Source organism: Mus caroli, unplaced genomic scaffold, assembly GCF_978045245.1.
Source record: "Mus caroli unplaced genomic scaffold, Mus_caroli_1 scaffold_2, whole genome shotgun sequence".
NCBI classification, from domain to species: Eukaryota; Metazoa; Chordata; class Mammalia; order Rodentia; family Muridae; genus Mus; species Mus caroli.
In genome coordinates, this window is record NW_028227257.1 from 158,043,266 (window position 1) to 158,064,323 (window position 21,058).

The 21,058-nt window shown below is 38.3% G+C and overlaps 1 protein-coding gene across 8 annotated transcripts in view; it reads left to right on the top strand.

The window, feature by feature from the left end:
* The window catches only part of Abi1 (abl interactor 1), a 91,571-nt gene that overhangs the window by 34,341 nt on the left and 36,172 nt on the right, over nucleotides 1–21,058 (top strand). For all 8 annotated transcript variants that reach the window (XM_021156195.2, XM_021156200.2, XM_021156197.2 and 5 more), the window contains exon 2: nucleotides 6,697–6,864. In XM_021156195.2, coding sequence (XP_021011854.1) covers nucleotides 6,697–6,864 — 168 coding nt within the window. The remainder of the gene's footprint in view (nucleotides 1–6,696; nucleotides 6,865–21,058) is intronic.

Here is a 21,058-nt window from a genome sequence, read left to right on the forward strand (position 1 = left end):
ACTTTCTTGCTTGTTCTAGCGTGTAGTTTCCCTCTGTGTGTTGGCGTTTTCCATCTATTATCCTTTGTAAGGCTGGATATGTGGAAAGATACTGTGTAAATTTGTTTCTGTCATGGAATATCTTGGTTTCTGCATCTGTGGTAATTGAGAGTTTTGCTGGGTATAGTAGCCTGGGCTGACATGTGTGTTCTCTTAGGGTCTGTATGACATCTGCCCAGGATCTTCTAGCCTTCATAGTTTGTGGTGTAATTCTGATAGGTCTGACTTTATATGTTGCTTGACCTTTTTCCCTTACTGCTTTTAATATCCTTTCTTTGTGCATTTGGTGTTTTGATTATTATGGGACAGGAGGAATTTCTCTTCTGGTGCAATCTATTAGGAGTTCTGTAGGCTTCTTGTATGTTTATGGGCATCTCTTTCTTTAGGTTAGGGAAGTTATCTTCTGTAATTTCATTGAAGGTACTTACTGGCCTTTATGATAGGAGCCTTCACTCTTTTCTATACCTGTTATCCTTAGGTTTGGTCTTATTGTGTCTTGGATTTCCTGGATGTTCTGGGTTAGGAGCTTTTTGCCTTTTGCATTTCTTTGACTGTTGTGTCAATGTTTTCTGTGGTATCTTCTGCACCCAAGATTCTCTCTTCTATCTCTTGTGTTCTGTTGGTAATGTGTGCATCTATGATTCCTGATTTCTTTCTTAGGTATCTATTTCAAGCGTTCTCTCCCTTTGTGATTTTTAAATTGTTTCTATTTCCATTTTTAGCTTCTGGATGGTTTTGTTCAATTTCTTCACCTGTTTGCTTGTGTTTTCCTGTAATTCTTCAAGGGTTTTTTTTTTTTTTTTTTTATGTTTCGCCATTTTTAAGGGCTTCTACTTGTTTACCTGTGTTCTCCTGTATTTCTTTAAGGGAGTTATTTTTGTCCTTCTTAAAGTCCTGTATCATCATCATGAGATGTGATTTTAAATCAGAGTCTTGCTTTTCTGATGCGTTGGAGTATCCAGGGCTTGCTGTGGTGGGAGGACTTGGTTCTGATGATGCCGAGTAGCCTTGGTTTCTGTGGCTTATGTTCTTGTACTTGTCTTTCTATCTCTGGTGTTATCTGGTCTTGCTGTCTCTGACTGGAGCTTGTCCCTCCTGTGAGCCTGTGATCTTAGGTGTGTCAGCACTCCTGGGAGATCAGCTTTCTCAAGTCAGGATTTAGGTATGGAGAGCTGTGGGGCAGGGTTAACTCAGGGGTGCAGATGGAGACTGGAAGGATCCTGGCCCCACTTGCTCAAGGTTCCTGAGCCCTGTTGTCACCTAGCTGGTCCCTCTTTGGCCAGTTATTTGAGCAAAAGTGTTGGTTTCACATGTGAACTTAGGAGTGACAGCATTCCTGGGAGACCAGCTCTCTTTTGGTGTGATTTGGGTATCTAATCAACATTTCTTGCTTTGTAGATCTCTTTGTCTTTTATTTGGGAATCTTTTTACCTGGATTATGGCCGGGAACCCACAGAGATCTATCCAGAGTACTGGTCTCAAGAGTTCTGGAATTAAAGGGCCACCTAGGTTTTGAAGGCTGACCATCCATTACCACTTGGAGAAGAGGGAAAGTATATCTTTCAGCAGTCACAACAAATGATGCAAGACACTGAAATACATTTAAGATCAGTTAAAGTCCACCAGTGTTTCACCAGTGACCATAAAATACAGAATGGCAAAATAGAGTATATCAATAAGTTAAAAATTATGTAGTATCAATACTGATTAATAAATGGGTGAGATAAGGATAAATTACAGGGAGAGGGGAAAATAGAGGCAAGTAAGATTTAATCAGAGAACAAAGAGGGATAGAAATGTTTGTTATGAAGAAAAGAGCAAATTAGAAAAAAAAAACCAAAGCACCCAAAGTCTAGTTATAAACCTGTGATAAGTATCTGTTTGTTTAGCATACAAGTCCCTAGATTCAGTCTCCAGAAGAGCCTGAATGAATGAATGAATGAAGAAAAATGAGAGAGATTTCTCAGTAATAAGAAGAGGGATAGAATATATTAAAAAAATAAAATAAAGTCTGCATATTGAGGAACAATAGAAAGCAAAAGAAAAAAAAAAAGAAAAAAGAAAAAAGAAAAGGAAACACTCTAGGTCAGAAGAAAAGCAAAGGAAAAGTAAGTGTCCTCACTCTGGAGTCCTAGGCTGGAGATACTGAGGAGAGAGGGACAGAGCAGGCAGTGTGCTCACACTCCTGCCCTCCTGACTGTGGGGCAGCTTGACCATCTGCTCACACTCCTGCCTTTGCAATCCAGATGGACCGTCTCAAAGTCAACCAAAACATTTCTTAAGTTGCTTTTTTTGTCCGATATTTGTTAGAGCATTGAGGCAGGTAACAGATAGTTGTTTTGGTCACGTGATAGCTGTGGCATGGCAGACTGAAGCATGCTTTTGTTGTTGTTTTTGCGCATGTGTTCTCTGTGTAAGAGAGATGTGCAAATATTGTCAGACTGTACTCTGGTAGTTTGCACTGTTTATCTTCACTCCAGCTCAGACTATGTTCTGCATAATCTTCTCCCCTCTCTGGTTGCCAAACGCACTGGGTTAGAACTAGCCAAAAGAGGGATTTCTGTGAGCAGTGCTGTCTACCATTTGAAGGTTCTCCTGTTAGATGAAGTAAGAGTCATGCAGGGACTTGTGGGCCTCAGCCTGACTTTGCTTTCTTGTTCTGTGTCCAGTTCCCTTTCCTGATGCTGACAGCAGTCCCAGTCATTGGACACACACATCTCCAGATGTGGTGGCAAGTCTATAGTGCACAGCTCCTCATTAGATTTTCCTTTGTAATCCTATTTCTGTAGCTGGATGCTTTAACTTCTCAAGTCGGCTGACATATTAATCTATGATTTTCATCCTCCATCCTGGACATTCATTGCCTCTTCAACTATTAACATAAATATTAAGTGAAATTTTATAATAAATACCTTATCCTAATAAATCTCAGCACTCTGCTTCTTGTTTTAAAATTCTGACCTTAATACACTTTCCTTGTTGGTAAATATCTACATAGTTTTTGAGTAATGTGGTAGGAAAAATGATTTTTTTGGTCACCTGTCATTGTCATTTTTTCTTTACATTGGTTCTAGTTTTTTTTTTTTCTATAAATAAAGGTGATATGAATATTCTTTGCATTCACCCTTGCTTTTCTTCTGGGCAGTTTCCTAGAAGTGAAGAACACTTTAGATTTTAAGCAGTTGTGATAAGTGTTTTCTGGTTGCACTGTCCAGCAGTATGTATGTCAAGTGTTTTACAATCAAATTCTTTTTAAGAAGTAAAATACAAGCCGGGCAGTGGTGGCGCATGCCTTTAATCCCAGCACTTGGGAGGCAGAGACAGGCGGATTTCTGAGTTCGAGGCCAGCCTGGTCTACAGAGTGAGTTTCAGGACAGCCAGTACTACACAGAGAAACCCTGTCTTGAAAAATGAACTAAAATATATGAGACATGGATTAGTTAACAGCAAAGGAGCAAATGGAAGGAAAGCCAGTATCTTAGTCTAAATGTGAAATTTTTTTATATGAACAATGCATAAATATGTAACATGTCAGATTTTTTGAGGAGTACAAGAGGGACATGAAGAGAGATTGTCCTTCTAGGCAAAAGATTTTATCAGCACAGCTGTGCAGCAGAGGCCTTAATGTTACTTATGGTGAGCAATGGTGTATTCCTTAAGACTTCTCAGGGAAAGGAAAGGAAAGGCTTGTATGTTGCCTATACTGTGTGACAGAAGGTGTGCATAACTTAAGTCAGATGACGGGGCATTGTTTCCCTGAGCAGGAGGCTGAGATCTGGCTGCTGTGTAACGTGTGCAACCTGATAGCAGCTAGGCTGCTTCACACCAGGTGTGAGTGCACACTGGTGTATGGTGGGCATGTTGCTTTGCTTACAGTCCTTTTTGTTTAGGGCCTGCCTTGACTAACAGTGAATTACATTCTGTTTATTTTTTAGGTTGGAGCTCACTATGATCCTAGGGTGGCCTTGAACCTAATCATATGTTTTAAATGTACTTGCTTTTTCTGAAACAGTGTTTCTTAAGTTTGTGTCCTAAGCATTTTAAAGTGTAAGTGCATTGTGATGTTGATGATAAAGGGATTACTTTATCATCACAGTTACTTGGGCTGTAACTGTGATAGAACTTAATGTTTCAGAACTGTGTTATCTATTAGAAATGCCAGGGAGATAGAAACTGACTAAAAGGCTTAAAAATGTTTTCTAAAATACAGTTAAATATGAAGATACTTGTAAGCTGTTTTGTGTGAGATATGTGTTTGATTCTTCTGTGTGAGCTTTCCAGTTATAAAACAGAGTATGCCACAAGTCCTATTCTTGTCCCCAGGCCTCCATTTGTGAGGCAGGTTCTCTAGTGTTGGTCAGGTTGTCCTCAAACTGCTAATCATTTTCTGCCTCCCAGATGCTTGCATTATAATAGCTGTATAATGTCACTCCTGGCTTGAGGATGTTTTCCTTCTTTTTTGGGGAGGCAGGCATTGCCACAATAAAACGGGAAAATGATCTACCTGTAGGTAAAGAAAGAGTAAGGAAGAGGAAAGGCAAGTGAAACAAGTGTATAGTTGGGGACAGTGTTTTTTTTTCTCACTGGAAAAGGAGGGAGATAGAAGGATGAAGAAGAAAGATTGTGATTGCTTATAACCAGCAGTTTTTTACTTTAGGCAGTGAAAGAGGTTTTTACAAAATTTTTCCACTCACTCACTCACCCACCCACCCACCCATCCATGCCTTTTGAAGATGACATGAGTGGGCAGAAAAGGGCTTAACGAAGTCATTAACTTCTTCTCAAGGATTCTACTCCAGCTATCAGTCCTAATTTAATAGGTTTGATGTCTGCAGGTGGATGAGGAAGGAGGCAGAAGAGAGTTGGTCGTAGCTGAGATGACCATAGAGTTCAGTTATCTAAGGAATTTCCTGTATGGTTTATTTTAAATGTATTCACTGTGTTGCTTATTTTAAGTACAGCTATTTTAAACAACGAGCTTTTCTTTCAAAGCTGTGTATATTTGATTCCCTTTAAGTGGCCTTCATCTGTTGTATAAGACAGGAATGACAAATGGGCTTCACATGATACATCAAATCCCAGAGTCATTAGTTAGCAGAATGCCTGCCATGGTTAATGCCAGTTTTAATTCTGTGGACACATTCTTAGTTATTTAGTAGTCTGTGGACATACTAAGGTTGGTTGGTGATTATAAAGTTATCTAAGGGAGCTACAAACTTAAATAACTGGCAGCAGGAATTTTATGCCAATCTGCTGGTCAAATTTATAGTTTATATGAGTGGAAATTAATGGTGACTTGAAATGCATTTTCTGGTAACACAGTCACCTGCTTTACTTCAAAAAGCATGGCCTTTTTAAAAAAATCAATTGTTATTGCATATGTATATATACACATATACACATAAGTATTCCTAAAAACCTGTTGAGTCCATATAATGTTACTTGTATGAATGTCCTCAGGGCTGACCATTTCAAATTGAACAACCAGTTATGATACTCTTTCCTTACCTTAAAATTTAAAAAGGAAGCTCTGTAAAATACTGTCTTTGATTAAATATGACATTATTGTTATGTGAGACTATATTTTACTTTATTGCATTGGAATGAAAAGATTTTTATGTGTTTATGAGTAGAATTGTTTTTGTTAACATCTCATTGACTATATGCAGTTATATAATTTTATAATAAAGAAAACTGGAAAATAACATACAAGATTTTGGTGGGTGGAAAAGGAGAAATAGATGTTCGCCTAACACTGACATTTCCTCCTATTCATGTCTGTTGTTTGTAAGTTGAAAATAAAAAAGAAAAAACCAGGCAGATGAAATTCTAGAATATAATGACTGAAATAATTATCTTATTCAAGTTTAAGTCTACCTGGCTTTGTAAACAAATATTTTTATATGCACTTTTAACTGTAGAAAACCTATATTTTCCCCTCCAGTTCTTAAGTTGGATTCTAGAACCTAGGTACTTGAACATTCTAGACAAGTGCTCTGCCACTGAACAAGATTCTGTGTTCTAATGCAAAACAACTTTGCTTTTAATAGTGTGGATGGCTGCTTCTATTTAACATTATACTTGTATTTCTAGCTACTAAAATAGCAAGAGAAAGAACTGAGACAAAAGATGATTTCAAAGGAAAAAGTAAACTTGTTTTACACAGATACCATAATTGTTTAAACATCTTAAGTAATCTGTAAGTAGTGACTAGAGTAAATAATTGAATTTAGAAATATTGCAGAATTACAAGACCAATATTTTAAAAAGTCTGTTATCTGTAACCTTATCCAGAATCCCAAGAATCATTGGATTAGTTCCAAACTTTTTTTAAATTACTCCTCCATCCAATTTTTTAGCAGTACTGTGTGTGTGCACTTTGTGCATAGGTGTGAGGGTGCCAGTGCCACAGAGTGCATGGGGAGGACAGAGGACGGCTGTAGAGCTGTTTTACTCCTTCCACCATTAAGGGGGTTCTGGGAAGTAAAATCATGTCACTGGGCTTGTGCAGCAAGCACTTTTACCCATTGAGCCATCTTGCCAAACCAATTTGAACTTTTTAAATGGGGGTGGGGGAGTGGGATTATTCTGTAGTTGTATAGAATGTGTGTTTAATGAATATTAACTAAGTATTGGTTCTTTTTGTTCTTATTTTAGGCTACAGACAAGAGAAAAGCTCTAGAAGAGACCAAAGCATATACAACTCAATCTCTAGCTAGTGTTGCTTATCAAATAAATGCATTGGCCAACAATGTGCTCCAGCTGCTGGATATCCAAGCATCTCAGCTGCGGAGGATGGAGTCATCCATCAATCACATCTCACAGGTACCAGCTTGTAAAGTCTTCTGGGTTCATTTTTAGTCAAATAGCAGCATGTGTCTTAAGTATAGTCATGCATTGCTTAATGAGGACACATACCTGCTAAGAAATGTCACTAGGAGATGTTACTGTGGTGTAGCGAGCACCTACATAGTCTGCATGGTATATAAGTCAATCCACTATTTCCTATGGATAGTTGATATTGTTAAGAGTGGGAAATGCAAGGTGCATGAGGCTGTTGTTGGTGCAGAAAAGCAGTTTTAAAAATAATTTAAAAAAAAGTATTAGTCTGCTGGAGAGGTGGCTCAGCGATTAAGAAGAGCACTTGCTCTTTCAAAGGACCCCATTTCAATTCCTAGTACAAACATGGCAGCTTTCTAGTTCCCAGAGATCTAATACCCACACAACAGACATACATGCAGGCAATACACATATTAAAAAACATCATTTAAAAAATTTACTCCTAAAAAAAGTAGCAATAATGTACTCTAATACAACAGTAACAAGTATTATAAATATATAGACTGGTAACAGTTTATTATCATTGTTGGGTACTATACATCATAAAAGTGTTTCATAAATTATTGGCAGTTTAACAGATATGTTCACACGGTTACCACCATGAAACATGCAATTAATGCATCGAGTTTGGACATTAATATGTAATCCTAATAGAACTCAGGCATATAATCAGTCTCAGACAAATGTAATGATGATATAGGTAACCTGGGAATGTGGAATCCTTACCTTGCAGTTTGTATTGAATGATTGTAGTTACCACTTTTAGCTTTGTTTTGAGTTGAGCAAGCCTATTTTTTTGTTTTGTTATGTTTGAAATGGTCTCACTGTGGCCCTGTTGGTCCCTCCATCTGCCTTAGCATCTTTTGTAAAAACGTTAATTTTTTTGTGTGTACATAAGTGTTTTGCCTACAAATATGACTCTGTACCACATGGGCTTCCTGTTACCCATGGGAGCTAAAAGAGGGCATTGGATTCCCTAGGAGTGGAGTTACAGATGGCTATGAGCTGTCGTGTGCTTCCTGGGACTCAAATCTGGCTCCTCTGTTTCTTCTAAAGCTTTATTTTGAGGTAGCTTTGGTAAGCTGTCCACACTGGCCTTCAACTCTCCATTATTGTGCCTCTGAGAGACTGGGATAACCATGCCAGACTGTTGACTTTTGTTGAGGTAAAATAAATTACATATAATTTAAGCTTATAATAATATCTTGCAAATTTTCACGTATTTCCAAGAGATCATCAACATAAAGAAAGAAACGTGCTTTTAGTAAACCTTTCCTTCCCATTCCCTGTTCTCAGGCTTTTTGACATTATAGAGTAGTTTATATTTTGTAGAATTTCTGTGAATACAGTCATGCACCTGTCCCCTACCCCTTTATTTTGGTTCAGCTTTTTCACACAGCATATTTTTTTTTTTATTTGAGATTTGCCCATATTGTTCCTTATAACAAAGTCATTGCTTTTTTTTTTAATTGGGTATTTATTTCATTTACATTTCCAATGCTATCCCAAAAGTCCCCCACATGCTCCCCCACCCACCCACTCCCACTTCTTGGCCCTGGCGTTCCCCTGTACTGAGGCATATAAAATTTGCACGACCAATGGGCCTCTCTTTCCACTGATGGCCGGCTAGGCCATCTTCGGATTCATATGCAGCTAGAGACACAAGCTCCGGGGGGCGTGGGGGGGGTACTGCTTAGTTCATATTGTTGTTCCACCTATAGGATTGCGGATCCCTTTAGCTCCTTGGGTACTTTCTCTAGTTCCTCCATTGGGGGCCCTGTGATCCATCCAATAGCTGACTGCGAGCATCCACTTCTGTGTTTGCTAGGCCCCAGCATAGTCTCACAAGAGACAGCTATAGCTGGGTCCTTTCAGCAAAATCTTGCTAGTGTATGCAATGGAAGTCATTGCTTTTTAGTGCTGAATGATTTCCATTGTTAAGCATTTGTGTATCTGTTGTTGGAAATATAGATTGTTTTCATAATTTTGCCAATTACATATTAAATTTATACAAATGTTTATGTATACATTTTTCCATAGTCAAATGATTTTTTTAATTTTTAAAAAATATTTTTTTATTTATTTGTATGTGGGTACATATGTGTCCCAGTATGTTTGGACATCAGAGTCTAGTTATCAGGAATGGTTCTCTCCAGCCCACCTTGTGGGTCCTGGGGTGTGGTCAGGTGTCTGGCTTGATAGCAAGTGTCTTTATGTGCTTTTAACATTCTCATTGCTTCTGCTTTTGTTTCTTTAGGGCAGATACATTTGTGTGAAACGAATAGTTTCATGGTATATGTCTGTTTATAAGAAATTGTCATTGTTTTCTAAAGTGGTTTATTGTATAGTTTGTGGAGAGCTCTTATAAGGAATGAGATCAGAGATTTTGCTACTTTTTATGCATCTGTGAAAGGGAACAAGGTTTTGTATTTGCTTTTACTCTAATAAGGTGAACTTAGTGTTTGAACACAGCTTGCTATACTCACAGTTCTGGAGCTCTGCCATACTTTTTCCAGGACTTCCAGGGGAAGGATAATCTCAACACTAGGAAGACTGAGACAGGAGGACTACTGTGAGTTCAAGACCAGGATGGGTTTCCTCAGTAGCCAGCTGAGTCTTTTTCCACACTGTGGCTCTGATCAGTCCAGATCCATTTGGGGCTCATACCACTCTAATCAACTTTCTGCCTCACAGGCCTCTTCATTGTAGATCAGAACTGTTTACCTGCTTATTGTTGAAATACGAATTTTAAGAAAGATGCTGGCTGGGCATGGTGTCTCACGCTTTTGAGCCCAGCGCTTGGGCAGCATGGGCAAGATCTCTGAATTCAAGGCCAGCCTAGTGAGTTTCAGGATGGTCAGGGCTACATAGAGAGACTCTATCTCAAAAACAAACAAACAAAAAACTTGCTGGTTCATGTTTGATGTTTTTTAAATTAAAAAAGGGTCTCACTCTGTAGTTTAGGCTGGCCTTGAACATGAGTCCTGTTTGGTCCTGTTCTTTTGCCTGTCTTTTTAGGTCTCTGCTTTTCCTTTCCTCTTCCTCCTTCCTCCCCTTTCCTTCACGTTTCCTTCCCCTCTCCCTTTTCCTCCTTCTTCTCCTCCCCTCTTTCTTCTTCTTTCCCCTCCCTTTCTGTCCCCCCCGTTCCTTTATGCTTTAAAAAATTAATAAATATAGCTGGGTATGATGGCATATACCTTTAATCTCAGCAGATCAGGCAGAAACAGGAGATCTGAGTTCAAGACCAGCTTGCTCTACACAGGGAGTTGCAGGGCAGCCAGGACTACACAATGAGACTCTATCTTAAAAAAAAAAAGAATATTATATAATAATTAAAATGCAAATCTCATTAACAGTCATAATATAAGCCAGTACTGTGGCATTATGTACAGTTGTTAAGATTGGTTAGAAACAGAACAAAGTGACACCATTGCTAATTTTGACATTCTGATGTGAGCTGTGTTAAATGTTGGCAGCTGGGAAGTAAAGTGGACAAGGCCCCTTGCTTTGGTTGTGCCCTGAATATATATGTTGCTGTCATATTAAAGGCCTCAGTTTTGTTCCTGAAGCTTTGGAAGTTAACTTTGTAAGTTGCATTAAATGACCTTAAGGTGTAAAAACAACAAGGACAAAAATGTTAAACTTGGGAACAAAATAAAAGAAATTAATTATCCATTAATTGCCACTGGAAAGGCTATCTGTTTGAGATCAGATATATAGTGCAGTAACTTTCATACTGCATCATAAATACTAGGCATAAATACTTGTCTTTTAAAACACACACTTAGTGCCAGATTTACTAATTAACAGTAAGTATAATTTGTAAGAGTGCATCATTACTGTATAGCCAATGCAGAAGAGAAGGAAAGCCTGTCTACAAATGTCTTCCGCTCTTTACCACAAGTTAAGTAGCTAACTCTGAGTGAAACAAGATGGGAAGGTTAGACCATCAGTTCTAAATAAGATAATGGTGTCATTTGTGCTTATTAGTTTAAATTTCAGTTATTTAAACATACATTAGTTATATATGGGAAATATTTTCCTAGTCTTATTTATAAATATGATGAATGACAAAGATGGAAATTTAAAGATTGGCAGATAAATATAGCAATAGTTTACTAAGTATGAGATGAGATGTATTTACGTAAGAAGCCTCAATGTTTTAGAAATTCCCACAAATATATTTACAAGCATATATACCTACCTTTTAGTCATTGGACCTAAGAAGCAAGTAATGTAATAATCACAATTACATTTTTATTAGGTCTTTGACATATCAGTGTGATCTAAGTAGTTAGAGTAGTACTTGCAAATACACATCCTCTTAACCATTGATGAAAATGTGCTTCTCACTTTTTTTTAATCAAATGGCACATTACACTTGATAACAAATGCAGCGCACAGTTATGAATGTTTGACTGAATATTTCCTTTCTGTAACAGAAGTGTAGAGCTTAGATTTGCTTCCTTCAGGCCTTTTAAGCCAAACTTGCTTAAGGTTAGTTGTGGGACAGTCAATCTATTTTGATCAGTTTATGTAGTCCTCAGACCATTCACCATTAGAATACTGTTTCCTGTTGAGATCAGCACTGCTCAGGTGGCTCAGTGAATGCTCTGTTTGGATCTAATATAGCCATTGCCTTCCTCATCATTGTGGAGTCTTCAGGAATACTAAAGATGTACAGCATAGAAACTTGTTTTGGATCTGAACAAGTGGCTTTTGTTGTTGCTTTTCGGGCTGAAAGGATTTTCATGCTTTCTCTGTTCCCCATTTCATAGCTCTGAGGAAACTTTAGTACTACACCTCTTCTCTTTAAGCCTCATTTTTACTGCTCTAGAGGTGGAGGGACCTGAGAAAATGGAGCGAATATATGAGGTGGACTAAAGTCTCATGCACTTACCAACTTTATTCAGAGCATTAGACGATTTGTATATAGGTTTAAGAGGACCCACAGGAGTAAAGTGTCTAGTGGCCAAACAACAAATAACAATAGCCAATTGCAATGAATAGTCTGAAGTAAATTACTCTTTTCCACTCCACCTGGGAGTGATATGAAGCATTAATCCAAGAATTCCACAAGGCTCTTGTCTTGGTTTCTTGGAGGTTTTTCACAAGCACTTAGAAATCTCACATGACTGGATTCTTGGACCATGTGCCTTTTTTTTTATTATTATTAAAGAATTATTTATTTTATGTATGTGAGCACACTGTAGCTGCCTTCAGACACACCAGAAGAGGGCATAAGATCCCTTTATAGATGGTTGTGAGCCACCATGTGGTTGCTGGGAATTGAACTCAGGACCTCTGGAAGAGCAGTTAGTGCTTTAAACCACTGAGCCATCTCTCCAGCCCATTTATGTGTCTTTTTTTTAAGCCATGATGGGGATGGAATTGAACCCATTCTTTAGGCCTGCTAGGCTAAGTGCTCTATCACTGAGCTGTAGCTCTTGGCTTTTCAGATCTCCCTGCCTGGTGGTGCCTGCCCTGAGATTCGGCTGCTTCTACTTCATTCTGCTGGGAGATAGCCATGTGCTACTGCACAGCCTCTGTAGGCTTTCTTTCCAGTCTCTTCCTCTTCCTCCTCCTCCTCCTCTTCTTCCTCCTTCTTGCCCCTCTTCTCCATCCTTCATCCCCTCCTTTTTTTCTCCCCCTCCTTCTTTCTCCTCCTGCCTTTTCCTGTCCCCCCTTTCAGCTACTCTCTTTCCTTTTTTCTTGTCCCTCTGCCCTACCTTCACTCTTGCCCTTTTCCTTGCTTCTTTCTGTGATGTTATTTTTTGAGGCAGAATTTCACTGTGTACTCAGACTGGCCTGGAACTTAATCTGCAGCCCAGAGGTGACCTCAGGTTCACTGCAATCATCCTGCTGCTTCTGATCCAGTGCTAGGATTACATAGTATGTGCATCACACCCTTCTTTTTAAAATTTTCTCTTTTTCTGTTTGAGTCAGTGTGTGTGTGGGGTGGGGGCAGTAAATATAGCTACTGTCATTAGATTTCACTCCACAAATCCCACTCCCCAGTTGAGTACTACAGGAAGATTGCTAAATGCCAATCACTATTACTTGAGGGACTATAATGAAAATCTAAAATCTGTTATACCTCTTTCTGTCTCTAGTCTTGTTTTCTTGAGTGCTTATGTATAGTACATAAAAATGCCAGGGTATTTTACACATGTAAATAACTGAATTAATTTATCCTCACAACAGACTCATTATAAAGCTTAATGTAGTGGCACACGCCTATAATTCCAGCTCTCAGGAGGCAGAGACAGGAAGATCTCTCAGGTTTGCCAGGGCTGCATAGGAAGACCCTGTCTCAAAACACAAACCAGTCAAACAAGAAAATAAACAGCACCTAGCCCCATTGCAGATGCAGAGGCTAGGTAATTTAGGATTATGTACTATTAAAAATGGCATTATGAAAACCATCAAAAATACATTATATGCATACACGAAATTCTCAAAGAATAAATGAAAATATTTTTAAAATGGCACGTTAACCAAACAAATTTCACCTTAGACTCTGTTATTACTTGTACTATTCTTTTTCCTGGACTTTTTTTTTTTTTTCTTTTTGCAGGGGCAGTGCTAGAGTTCAAACCTAAGGCCTTACACATGGCAGATGAGCACTCCTCACCTTAGCTCACCTACAACTCTCCTTTAAACTTCTGAAGGCAATGCTTTGCCTGACCTGTTTTACTACAGTCCCAGTCAAGTCTCTGAGTACAGGGCCAGGTCTAGAACCCAAGATTCTTGTTTCTGCAGGGATTACAGACATGCTCCATCATCTAGATGCTTCTAATAGTTTTGTATTTAATTTGTCTCCTTTCAGACAGCTTTTTAAATATATTTTATTTAGTGGCTGTCACACATGCTTGTGTGCTTGTGTGTGTGTGCATGTGAGATCTTGCAGGGATTGCTTAACTGTGGTGGTCTTCTAAGAGGATGCCGTGCTGTCACTTGATGGCTGTTTCCATCTGGAGATGAGACTACTGTATTTCCGGATATTTTTGTATTTATACACATGCACACACATATACTTACATATTTTAATTTCTCCTGCTGTGCTATTTTTCTAAATATACCACTCTTCTCTCTTTAGGAAACTGCTCAGTTTTACTTTCTGGTTATGTCTATTATATATTTTTTCTCCTTTGTAAGTTTCAATAGTTGTTTTTTTTTAAAGTTATTGATTAGTTTTTATTCTGCACAAAAGTTCTTGTTTATTACTCCTTTATTCCTTGTAAAGCTTTTTTTTTTTAGATTCTGGTTAGGTCCCCCCTATTCCTTATGGAATCTGGTAATTTTTTTTTTTTTAAGAACTTAAAAAATTGGAGATTAAAATGCCTAGACAGAGCTTTGTTGCTATATTGTTAATATTCTTGTTTCTATTTTTCTTTTTTAAATAAAAACGTTTAAACATTTTCTGTGTGTGTTTGTCTACATTTGTATCTGTCTGTGTATATGTACATTTCGTTATATTGTTAATATTCTTGTTTTTTTCTAAATAAAAATATTTAAACGTTTTTTTGTGTGTATTTGTCTGTGTTTGTGTCTATCTGTGTGTATGCACATGTGTTGGCACTTGTGTGATTAAAGGAATCTACTGGAGTTGTCTTTCATCTTTGACCCCGTTGTTACAGGAATTGAACTTAGGTTGTCAGCTTAATGGCAAAACCTTACCCTATTGAGCTATCTACCCTTCTAGCCTTTCATTATTTTCTTTAACTTTTGCACATGTATATTTTAGTTTTGAGCATATTCTCTAACTACTTTCCTCTTTTCTCTCCACCATCCCCTCCTATCGGTCAGTTTCCCTAGACAGCTCTATTTCTGTTTACTAAAATTGATTTATTATTATTGGGGTGGGGTGGCATGCCATGCCATGATGTTTGTGTGGAGGTTAGAGGACAACATTGGAGTTGGTTTACTCTTTGTACATTAGGATTACTATTGCTGTGATGAAACACCAAGACCAAAGGCAAGTTGGGTAGCAAAGGATTTATTTGGCTTACACTTCTGCATCATAGTCCATCATTGAAGGAAATTAGGACAAGAACTCAGCCAGGAGCCTGGAGGCAAGAAGGAGCTGATGCAGAAGCCCCTCACTGAGGCTTCTGAATCAGCTGGCCCTCCCCCTTCAGTCACTAATCAAGAAAATGCCATACAGCTTTGCTATAGGCATTTTCTCAATTGAGGTACCCTCCTCTCAAATGACTGTAGTTTTTGACAAGTTGACATAGAACTAGCCAGCACACATGGGTTCCACTTAAGTGATTTCAGATTTGCCTAAGCAAGCAAGCTGCCTTCCCTACTGAGCCGCCTCTCCCCCTCACTTCTCTTTTCAAGTCTTGTAACTCAGCCTGGTCTGGGACTTGGGATCCCTCTGCCCATTACTCCAAGTGTTGCTGTTATAGGCTCTAGTTACTTAATAATAATTCTGATTCAAGTGGTTCATATTATGTGTGTTTCCATGGAGTCTGATTTTGCAGTTCATATTTTTGTAAGAAATCTATTTTGTAGTGTGTGTATGTAGGTCATTCTGAATCAAGTTAACTTCAGCGTTGATTGGGAACTTGTTTCAGGCATATTGAACAGAGCTCTGTAACAGAAATTTGGGCATACTGCCATTTCCAGAGTCTGGTCCAAATAAGCAAGAACAGACAAAGGTTGTCTTTTTCTTTGCTGAAGGCTTTCTCTGTGTAGCTTGTCTCAGGACTCTTACCCCTTTTCTACCCATCTCTGTTTGTTATTCTGGGCAAAAGGACTTAGAATTTCATTTCTTAGTTGCTTTCAGCAAGTATATATTGTGGCTTTATTTATGTGTAAGAGTGTCTGCTTGAAACCTATAATGCCCTCACTCTAGCAGCAGTTGTGAAGTTTGGTAAGCTTCCTGATAAATACATTGTAGAAAATAAGGACATATCAAGTAGTATTGTGGTGGCATGGCTCTTTCTGCCTGCTTTTCTGTGTTTTGATTATTGGGATAGGCTCCCCACCCCCACCCCGCGCCCCCTTTCTGGAAGATTTTTAAAAGAAGCACATGTGTATCTCCCCATTCCCATCAAAAATGACAGGAACAGGAAGGAGAACACATTTCAAACAATATATATCTTTGTGGTAATTTTACATAACATTTTTTTTTTTAAGATTTAACTTTTAAATTCTATGTATTGGTGTGTGAGTATGTGCAGATGAGTGAGTTTGGTGTCTTCAGATTCAGCAGAGGGTGGAGCTGGAGTTAGAAGCACTTGTCTCTGATATGGGAACTTAGAGTTGAACTTGGTCTTTGGGAAGGCCACTTCATCTTTCCAGGCCATACAATGAAATATCAGAGGATATTATGAACAGAAGTTTCTAAAAAAACCCCAGCAAAACTCCGCCCTTGTTAAAGATTTACAAAGCCAGTTAGTTGCCTAGTTAGAACTTGGTAGGGGAAGAGTTGCATGCAGTGCTGCTTGTCTGGAGCCAGATTATTTTGTGCTATTAATGGGCAACCATTGTCTTCCTCTTAGTAAGTTACTTAGTAACCATTCTTGGGGTTATTAGGTAAATTATTTTGCAATGTATTTTCTACCTTGCTATAATTAACCTACTTGTTATTTCAGTATGCAGTGTATTTGAGGAGTGCTTTAATTTCTTGCATTCTTTTGTTATGTAACAGAACATAATGAGGGTGTTACCCAGTGGGAATTATGTGTACATACTATGTATGTATTAGGCTAACCTGAATCTGTTCTGGGCCATGGTCACTCATGGTTCTGAATCATAGTCTGGCCATGGTTCCAGAATAAACTGTCTCTTATTCTCTTGGGTGCTAGAGCAGTTTTTTGTTTTTGTTTTTGTTTTTGATGTGGTTTTGTATCCCTGGCCTGGAATTCCTTTTGTAGACTTCATTGGCTTTAAACTCACAGAGATCTACCAGCCCTTGCTTTAGAGTTCATGCTTCCATCAGCTGTGGTTTTAATCAACACATAGTTTTGTTTTTAGTCTGCTTACAAATTGTATCTTTGAGTTTGATTTTTTTTTTTTTTTGCCTCTTGTAGCCCAGGTTAGCGTCACATTTATAATCTAGCTAAGAATGACCCACAGTCATCCTGCTTTTACACAAGTGTGTGCCACTATACCTAGTGCTCCACAGTTGTCATGGACATTTTTTTTTCTCAATAGAATTGGTTTGGGGGACATTTTAGTCTTTCTTTGAAAACCTTTTCATTATTTTAGCTAATTTCTAACATATTCATTAGAGGCTGACTTTATAAATAAGTGTGGCTCAGAGGGGAAGAACACTACGCAAGCAGCAGCAGTGTTCAGATCCAGGTACCCATATAAAAAGCCAGTGTGGCCTGTTTGTAACCCCACCCCCGAGGACAGGACACAGGAGCTCCTGGGTTGACTGGTCAGTCAGCTAACTTCTAAAAACAGCAGGCTTCAGATTCAGCAGGAAGCCCTGTCTCAAGGGGATGAGGGGAGTAATCGGTCAGGATGGCTGATGTCCTCCAGCATGCACATGCAGGTGTCTGTACCTGCACACAACTTGCATGTGCATACACACACACACACACACACACCACATATAAATAATAAGAAAGAAATTGTCAGCCAGGCATAGTGACATCTGGGTGACAAGTTCGGGGCTCGGGCTGCATAAAGAGACCTGTGCTTGCATGTGCTCGTGTGTGTGTGTGTGTGTGTGTGTGTGTGTGTGTGTGAAAGTGTGTGAAGGGAGAGAGATGGAGAGTATGAATTAGTGGACTAATTTGTTACTGAATAGTAAAGTGACTGGATATCAACAGAATACTGTCCTATTTTATAAGTCTAGGTAAGAAAGGAAAAAAAACATAGTTAAAAATGATTTTTAAAGTTTTTCACCATAAAAATAATAAATATTTAAAGAAATAAACATTTAGCTTGACTTAAACATTCAGTTTACACATGTATCAAAAAATTAACACTGTACTGTTTATGTGTATCCTTTGTGTACCAGTTAAAAAATATTAAAACTATGAAATTGTGAAGTGTGAACTCCTAACTTCCATAGTGTTGTTAGCTTTTAAAGCGGGTTTTTTAAAAAATGTTTATTTTTATGATTTTTACCATGTGTAGGTGTGTGCATCTACATGTATGTCTATATATATGAGTGCAGGTGCCCATGAAAATGAGAGGCTTTAGAACAGGAGCTATAGATGGGTATGAGCCACCCAACATGGGTTCAGGGAACTGAACTTGGGTCCTCTGGAAGAGCAGCAGTGCTCCTAACTGCTGAGCCAACTCTATCTAAAGTTCCACAAATAATGTTTAAAACCATTTTTTCCCCTTTGTGCTCTTTCATATACTCCTTGAACCATGAAAAACTTGGGATTTTTATTCTAATGTATTCAACTTGTAGATCAATTTAGGAAGATTTGTAATCAATTTTACAGTGGTATGCAGGCAGGTCAATGAAAGATACACTTGCCAGTGTGTAAGGAAAGTAAAATTGTGTTGTATCTAGCTTTGAAGGTCACATACATGTCTCTTTTGAACTCTTTATTTAGCTGCTTTCAAATTTCCTTCATTATCAATATAAGTAAAACATAAAGGAAAGAGATTTATGTTTATGTCAGGGCAGTCTAACAATTTTTTATGAGTAGCATATTTACATTTAAAAATTTTTAAAATATGTATGGGTATTCTGTATCATGTTTATGCTTGGTGCCCATGAAGGCCAGAAGAGAGAGTCAGAGTGTGGGTGCTAGGAATAAACCTGTCTTCAGAGAGGCATTTTCCAAAGCCTGCCCCATTATCTTTTACAAAGCAGTTTTAGCTGTTAGTATTTGCTTACCTTATACTCATTGCATTTTCAATCTGACAGAGCCTTCATGCTTATTAAAGTTGCTGTACGAAGCTGTCTAAAGTTGCTGGTGGCAAAACTGAACATGATTTCCATTTCTTTACAATATATCATGTGAGATATTTACACCTTACATCTTTAAAATGTTCTAATTACTTATTAACTTATTATTTACTTATTTTGTGAGATAGGCTTTCTTCATGTAGACTATGCCCAGGACAAAATATTTTATCTTAGTCTTGGGATGTAGATGAGATTAGTTTGGTAAATGAGATTTATATTTGATACATGTTTTGGGGGAGAGGTTGTTGAAATAGTCTCACTGTGTAGCCCTGGTTAGCCTGGTGGAACTGTGTCGACCAGTGGCCTCAAACTGACATAGGTTCACCTGTCTCTGTCTCCTGTGTCCTGGGATTAAAGTACTCAGTACACCGCATCTGGGCAGATTACAAAGCAGTGCTGTAGATTCTGCTCACTAGTCAGAATAGACAGGCGTGCACACATGTATGGCTCACATACCAAATCCAAGAAAGGCCTTGCACATGCTGCCACCACTGCTTAACACCATTTTCAGCCCTACCAAAATGGGTTTAATGGTCTAAAATCTATATAACATTTTATAACAAGGAAGAGCTACATTTTATTGTTTTGGGCCCCTTTTCTGTCAGGACTAGATGTGCATTGCTGGACAGAATATGATTTGGATTCTTGTGATTCAGAATCATGATAGTAGGTAGGAGTAGAACCTTGAAAAAAGAGAACTTTTCAAGTAATTTAAAATAATATTTTGGATATTTGTGCAGTGTATAAGGGGCAGAGGAATGAGCACAAGCTGACTTGCAGAAGCAAACGGTGGGGACAGGAGAGACAGCTGAGCCCTTTTGAACTTGTTTCCCTTGAAGACTGGAGCCACGTGGGATGTTCTGTTAATAAAGCTAAGAAACTGGGACATTAAGTTTTCAGCTTTTCTCTCTGTATGGCTACTTTGTTAGGAGGTAGATAAAATCCATATGCTTATGTTATAAAGAATAAAGAATAGATCAGGCTAGATTGCATGCCCATGGACCAACTAGAAGACTAACGTAGCAGCTGATGTGAGAGACATGCCACTTAGGATTGAAGTGTTGGCAATAGAAGGAAGCAGATTTCTGGTATTTAAAGTTAAGTATGACAAGATTTAGCAATAACAAATAGAAGTAAAGAGTATATATAATTTCAATAGAGAACTGAAGTAAACACATTCAAAAATAGGCTGTAGTAGATTTATGTGTTTTGTTTGTGCCATATTTATTATAAGGTATCACTAGAGAAGCAGGAAATATGTGTCTGTGATATGCATAGCAATTTAAGTGTAAATGTGGATGAGTTTACTAAGCAGAGCTTACAAAGAACACATCTCTAAGATCAGTACTGTAAGATGACCTTGCAAAGGAGATGGAGTGAATATGCAGGGTAAGTAGGAATAAGTGAGGGAAGTAGTATCCCTCACCTCCAAACAAAGTAGCCATGCTTTTCCTCTGTGCAGTTACAGATTCTTGAACTTAATTCCATGACAAGTAGAATGTAAAATTAGTGCTTAATTGGACCGCCTGAAAATGAAGGAGATGAATTGAGGCTGTTAACTCAGTGGTAGAACACTTACCCAGCACTTATGAGGGTAGGGGTTCTATCTTGAGCACCACAAAAAAGCCAGTTTAGAGCTGGGCGGTGGTGGTGTAGCACCCCTTTAGTTCCTGCACCTGGAAGGCAGAGGCAGGCAGATTTCTTGAGTTCAAGGCCAGCCTGGTCTACAGAGTGAGTTCCAAGGCTATACAGAGAAACCCTACCTCTAAAAGAAGGAAAAAAGAAAGAAAGCTAGAGGCATTCTAAGAGTACAGCTCTACATTTTATAGCAACAGTTAACTGCATTAGATAGTTCTCAAATAAATTACTGAGGGAATATTGTCAAAGGGTATGAATCATTTCCATCACAAAACCATCTTTTAAATATTAATTTTATTTGCATTCATTGTGTATGTATTATGTATGTATGTTCTCTGTATGCATGACACGTTTGTGTTTAGAGTTCAGAGTAGGGTGTTAGAGTCTCTGGAGCTGGAATTAGAGGGAATAATTAACTGTTTGATTTGGATACTAGGAGCCAAACTTGGGCCCTCTATAAGAGCAACAATTGAGCCATCTCTATGACACTCTTCTCTTCTTTGGGGTCAGGAGAGGCAAAAAACTATTAAAACAAAACCCATAAGCAACTGTGAAGTGTCTAAAGATTTTGCCCTTTCATATAGAGTAGCAATGTAATCCTCTACAGTTTCATAGATGCTGATAGAAGACACAGGACTTCTTCATTCC